Source organism: Trachurus trachurus, assembly GCF_905171665.1.
Source record: "Trachurus trachurus genome assembly, chromosome: 17".
NCBI classification, from domain to species: domain Eukaryota; kingdom Metazoa; phylum Chordata; class Actinopteri; order Carangiformes; family Carangidae; genus Trachurus; species Trachurus trachurus.
Genome location: NC_139900.1, coordinates 24,559,962 through 24,566,977, shown reverse-complemented (window position 1 = coordinate 24,566,977; position 7,016 = coordinate 24,559,962). Strand labels below are relative to the sequence as shown.

The window sequence follows — 7,016 nt, the reverse complement described above, 5'->3', positions numbered from 1 at the left end:
TTTGAAAGTCCTAACAGGAAATGAGTCGGTGTATCTTCGCCACCTTAACAGCATCACCTGCTGCAGCAGAGCAGAGCAGAGTAGAGCAGAGCTGGGGGAGCCGGAGAGAAGGAGCGATACCGAGGTACGGGGTGACCGGAGTGGAGCCGTCCTTCCCCCCACAGCACGGTGCTCAGGCTGCGGCAGGATGCGTTCACATGTCCGCACACAGGACCGACAGACCCGGGGGAGCTGGTGGCAATTCAGCGCTGACACATTTTTCTGAAGCCCCCAAAACCGCATATTATTGGGGCGACAACCGTCTAATCACACTGACGGACACCGTCACTTCCAGCTCACCTCGCTGTGCGATGGAGGTCCGCTGTTAAGGGTCCTGGGAGGACTCGGTCGGTACTACGCCAAAATTAGGACGGGAATCAAGTACAGCTCCCTGTCTCCCGGCAACGGGAGAGACCACCAACCGTTCGTGATGTCTCGTGCCAAGGAGCGGCTGAAAGGCGGGAAGGAGACCAAGGACAGCGTCACTCTGCTGCCATGCTTTTATTTTGTAGAGGTGATCTATCTATCTATCTATCTATCTATCTATCTATCTATCTATCTATCTATCTATCTATCTATCTATCCATCTATGGCCTGTGTATTGGCTGGTTGATTGATTGGTCAGCTGCTTATCCACTGACTGACTGACCCAGTGGCTGACTGCTGGCTGTCTGTCAGGCCTTGGTTCCAGTGCTCTCATTCAGTCAGGTTGGGTCTGTATTTGGTGCAGCTGGTTTTTTAGTGGGGCCGGCACAGAGGGGCGGTTTGTGCTGACAGATGATGGTCAGCCTCTTTCTCAAGAGTATGTTAATGTTTTTATAACTATTAGTGGCCTGCAGCCCAGGAAGCCAAGCAACCGCACTGAATACCACAATCAGGTTATGCTGATGATAATGTAGGAAGTATTAGGTTATGGTTGATACACAGCGATGAGACAGTCATATGCAGTAGCCTACGATAGCAGTGATACAGAGAATCTGTATTCTCCTCATCCCTGTTTACCCAGTTGTTTTTGTAGCCAGTGACACTGCGGTCTCCACAGGATGTTATGATTCCATGTGCATACAGCAAAATTTTTGTGTGGCAGGATGCAAAGATTTATACAGCTTGTTATCTGTAGCAGCTCAACGTCATTCATGTATCATCAGTCGAACCACCTGGATGGGTGAAGATTGGAGACATCCTTCAGTTTCATGCCACAGTGACATAGTTTCCAGACTATATGCGTCCAATCATCATATGAAGAACCTGTCAGCCACAGTGTAGCGTGTCTCTGACAGATCACCGTGTTCCACTGATTCTCTCCCAGTAATTGTTCCTTATTCCAGGACTAAAGCTTATATGATGCTGCATTTAGATCATCCGCCCCCAGACTGTGGAGCAGCCTCTCTCTAGGCCTGAGGATGTGCAACGTTTAATACACTGCCACTGATTTTTAATATTAATTGTATAATACAGTATATATATAATTGTGTAGTAGTTTTGGCTCTTTGGAATATAAAATATGTTTGGATATCATATAACCTACATTTACATTTTCCTGCCTTCTCACTGACAGGATAGGTTGATATTCTTAGGCATAGTTGAGAATGTACCTTGCTGAGCTGCTGGGATTGGCTCCCTACCTAGATTGGCAACCTCACACAGATAAGTGGTATGGAAGGAAGGAAAGATGGATGGATGGATGGATGGATGGATGGACTGATTGACATTTAAATGAGCGTTAACCAGATGTTTATGTGCATGTATACATTGTATATTATGATGTACTGCCAGGCTCAGTTCACCATCCCAATCGTAGAACCTGGAGTCTGACTTCCATATGATTTGAATGGTGTGAATTAAATGGTGTAGTGTTTCATGAATCATGATACTCTGCTACTTCTTTTGAAGCAACGAAATATATCCAGTTAGCTGTATCTGGTTGTTCATCACTAAATGTAGATGGTTAATTAGAAAAAAGGAGTCTAAGACAGACAGGATGTATTGATTGTGTCAATCTAAATTGAATAACACGCAAGAAAACATCCATCCATCCATCCATCCATTGTCAATACCACTTATTCATGCATGGTAATGCTATCCACATCCTAGCAGACATGGGGAGAGGGCGGGACACAGGTCAGCAGTGTCTATCACAGGACAAACGTATTGAGACAAATTAACCTCACACACACACACATTCACACCTATGGGCAATTTATAGTGGCCAATTAGTGACTGTGGGAAGAAGTCTGACCTGCGTCATGTTCTCAACATCCAACAGTGAAACTGTTCATACTGTCCTGTGATCACTGCACACCTCTTGCTGAAAGTGTTGCTCATCTGCAGTAAATATTATAGCACTTGATGCTGACATTAGTGACTTACGCAGTGATGGTTGAAGTGACAGCAACGGCGCTCATATACATTCCAAGGCATAGCTGTGGTAGTGACATCAAAGATCATTAGGAAACATGTTTCACCTCTTCTACTACTCTACGTCTTACCCAAGAGAACTTGATTCATGGCTTTTATATGATATATGAGATGTGGAGTTTTTAAAAATGCGTCTGTTACTTCAGCACCACGGACAGCGCCATGAAACATGAGCCTGGCCAGCTTCTAAGTGTGACTGCCTCAGCATGTTGCTGGTCAGTGGTCACTAACATTTATGTCTATGATTAAACTGGATCTGTCACATTAATCTTTAACAAATATACTCATAATCCATGAACTACTAATAGTATAACTGAATCTAAGACAAAAGACAGTGAGTGTCCTGCCAGCTGCAGCAGGAAGTGTTGACGGTGGATCTGCCTCATTGCATCATGTCGTAGCTGTCCCTAAAGATGTTGCTGGATTACCTCACATTGTTGACTATTTAAATTGTCACATGTTCACTGCATCTCACCAACCATTTCCTCATCCATTCTCTCATTCCAATATTTCTTTTTCTACATCACAGCAAGTTGTTGCATGGCATTCTCCATTTAGTTTACATGGTAAAGGTAAAGGTACTTTATGACATGTGAGATGAGATCACGTACATTTCTCCTTCTGTCCTGTAGTGTGTGAGGAAGCATTATTTTCTTAAATGTCGGTCCGTGCCTGATTAAGAATAGCTTCAGTTTGGCCTCTTTTTCCAAAACCAACGCTATTGTGAAATATGGTGAGAAACACATCAGTATTTACTGTGTTACACTGAGAATGTATCATAATTACTACTCATCTTCCCTTCATCTTCCTGACAGAGCTGCTCTGTGTTGGCAACAATTTCTTTCTTGCACAATCACACCATCCTACCCACTAACTGGCTGCTAGGCAACATGGCCCTCTGAATGGGGTGTATTTTTATATCTGTGTGTTCAGGGCTAGAGAGATGTTAAGAGGAGAAAAACAGCCCTGCTGCAGCCTGGCTCCCTGTATGTGCACACAGTGGCCATGATGTGTGCTCACTCCATCAGATATGCAGATACGGTCCACCCTGGATGATTAAGGGAGCGATACAGCATGTTATCATTTGTTACATAAAGCATTGACTGGATTCAGTTGATGATACAGCCATGTGCAGTGTGTGTGTGTTTACATCTGTGCACAGTCTGCTGTGTTATGGCTGGAGCAGAGCCTGGTTTAGTTCTAGGACAGTAATTCAATACACATGATGAACAGTTTTTCTCACAGTTCTAACAAAATATCAAGCAGATGTGGCAGGACATCATTACAGTGGGAGTAGCATTGCTTATGTGGCAGAATATCTGCTGACAGTGGACTCTGGCAGGTCTATCACACTGGAAAAGAGACGTCTACCTCTTTATTTTACAAGCCTCAGGACAGATGCAGCCCAAAACACAATAAAATACACAACACTAGAGAATAATTAGCTTTGAACTATTCCATGAATAAATCCCATCTCGGGAATGAAGAGCTTTTACCTAACAATTACTTCAGCACTTATTGGTCTCTGGTTTTGAGCCATGCACTCTTCATATTCAGCAATGTTTCTGTGTCCAAGGAGACTAAACAAAATGGAGGAGTAACTGTTGTTTGCATTCACCACTGTCTGATTGTTATCACTAATAGAGGCACGGCAGGACTCAACAACAACAACAAAGTATCAGGGCACATTAAAGAGAGATACATCTTACATTTTGAGAATTAAGTTATATAATATTATAAGCATGTAGTCCAGAATTAATGTTTATTGAGGGTAAAATGTTAGTATGTATATACTGTATATATTTGTTTTACATATGCAGTACATCAAATATAACAAACATAAACAGAAACAACAATAACAACAACTAACAGAAAAAAAGCGTTAATGAAAGGACAGTTGGTCAGTGCTGTCTGTGCCGGCACAACTGTACCTCTTGGTACATGCCACCAGGAAAACACCAGCAACTGTCTGTTGAGCAATACGAGGCAGATTCCTACTGAGTTAAAAACAGCGCTCACATTTGAGTCACCATCCCCTCCAAGCCAAAGAACCCAGAAAACTGGCCCCGTGTCAGTTGTGCTGGGACTAATGACTACTATCAAACACTCTGCAGTGTGTCCAGTCTCACATTAACACTGCTTTCAGTTCACCAGCTCAAAAGGCTCCTGTAATCAGCTGGGCAGTGTTTCTCTACAAATAACCGCCGTACACAAGTACGGCATATGTGTATCTCCACTGTGGAAGTTTAGCATTACTTCTCAGAGTTTCATTTTTACAATCAGGAGTCATGTTAAAGCAGAAGTAGCCTAAGCGATCCGGTCGTTTTGGTTAACTTTTTGTCAGCCGATGGAGTTAGCAGTCCCTGCCCTCGTCATGGATCTATTGGTCCTCGTCCCTACGTCACCACATTCACGTGCATCCCTTGGCTGCACACACAGAGAGGACCGCCCCTTTATGCCGTTCTCTCTCCTCATTGGATAAAGGTTGTAGGATACAAGGAAAGTTTTCTCCTCAGCTTACAGCAGAGCAGAGTGACTGACAGACCCGTGTTTCAGATCAAACACTCTATAGAAGTGATTGCCGTCGGAAGATATAACTATTTAAGACTTATATTAACACAAACATTCCGCTTACTTCTGCTTTAAGTAAGGATTGACCGATATGATTTTTTTTAGGGCCAATACTGATTATTAGTAATCAAGGAAACTGCTGCCCCCTGGCAGACGGTTCAGGACCTTAAAGTCTAGAGTCAGACTGAGAAACAGTTTTTATACAAGAGCTATAACTGCACTAAACGCAGCCAACTAACTGACTGAAAATAATAGAGCTGTATTTATTTATATTTATTGATTGAATGTGAATATGGTGCGCTTGTTGATTTTTTTTTACCTGTGTGTTTGCTTTTCTTCTTTTTCTTTTACTTATTGACACCTAGGGGGAGGATGGACCTCTCAATTTCTTTGTGCATGTTGCAAAGACAATAAAGACATTCTATTCTATTCTAACCTATTTTTAGAACCGATATTCATGTCATGTCACATTCATGTATTTATGTCAGAATCTAGAATAACACACCTGGAATTAGACTGAATTCAGTATATTGTTAGTTTGTTTTAAAATCTGTGTTAAAGGGATAGTTCGGGTCTTTTGATATGAATCTATATGGCATCCCCATCATCAGTTACGTGCTGTGACGGTGACTTTCCCCGGACTGTGTCCCGTGAGCGGAGTTCCGGCCTGGTTTCGGTGCTGACGAATGTAGTCCGGCTAGTTGGCTGGGGTCACGAAAATAAAGCGTTTTTCTTCTCAAAACAATATGCATTCAAAAGAGTGATACATTTGCATCACAAAACCGTTGTCCACGAAAAAGTCTGACCTCGCAATCGCTTGGCGCTATTTTCTCTCCCTCCGTATCACTGCGCGCTGCCGCCTGTAGACGGCTGTGCGCGTTTCTATCAGCTGTTTCACGGAGTTTACTGCTCGGATAGTTCACATAAACATATCTGATTATGACACAAGTGATGAAGCCATCCCTTGTTTTAGCACAGAGCTAAATGGAGAGCTTTATGAACCTGATGTGATGCTGAACTTCGTCAGATGGAGTTAAAACGAGCAGACAGAGAGAGGAGGGACAGGGAAGTGACAAGCTGAAGTTAGACCACAGCTGTAGCTGTGACGGACAGGGTGATGATCAGTAATGCAGCGCAGTCCGTTATGGAAGATCTGAGGCTCCTCTGACAGCTGCAGGCGAGCCGCAGGTGAGCTGCACGTCAGCTGGCTGGAGAGTAGTGCCGTTCTTTTTTTTTTTTTCTTTTTTTTTTTTCCAGCAGCACCGTCCGGTGCAGGTGATGCACGCTGTCTGTCTGTGTATGTTTGTAGGTCTGATCTTCCACCATGAACTGCGCTGCAACGATCACCCACCTCTTTACCTAACTCCATGGCTTCATCACTTGTGTCATAATCAGATATGTTTATGTGAACTATCCGAGCAGTAAACTCCGTGAAACAGCTGATAGAAACGCGCACGGCCGTCTACAGGCGGCAGCGCGCAGTGATACGGAGGGAGAGAAAATAGCGCCAAGCGATTGCGAGGTCAGACTTTTTCGTGGACAACGGTTTTGTGATGCAAATGTATCACTCTTTTGAATGCATATTGTTTTGAGAAGAAAAACGCTTTATTTTCGTGACCCCAGCCAACTAGCCGGACTACATTCGTCAGCACCGAAACCAGGCCGGAACTCCGCTCACGGGACACAGTCCGGGGAAAGTCACCGTCACAGCACGTAACTGATGATGGGGATGCCATATAGATTCATATCAAAAAACCCGAACTATCCCTTTAAAAGACATTGCTACACAGCCAAGAGTGGTGACTTAGAGAGACCGCGGCATCAGAGCCAAAGGAGCGTTTTAAAATACATTTATTTTATCGGTTTTCTTATCAGTGATAAAAACAGCCGATACCGATTATCGTAAAAATGCTGAATATTATCAGTCGTGCCGATAATCGGCCTATCTGTAATGTAAACATGACGTACCACACACGTCTTTTTCTGGT

At 43.5% G+C, this 7,016-nt stretch overlaps 1 protein-coding gene across 1 annotated transcript in view; it reads left to right on the top strand.

Annotated features, from left to right (window-relative positions):
* Positions 1–469: 469 nt before the first annotated feature.
* The window catches only part of plppr4a (phospholipid phosphatase related 4a), a gene marked incomplete at both ends in the record, with an annotated part of 32,450 nt that continues 25,903 nt past the window's right edge, over positions 470–7,016 (top strand). The window contains 1 exon segment of the mRNA XM_083991017.1: positions 470–553. Within this exon segment, the coding sequence (XP_083847143.1) occupies positions 470–553 (84 nt within the window).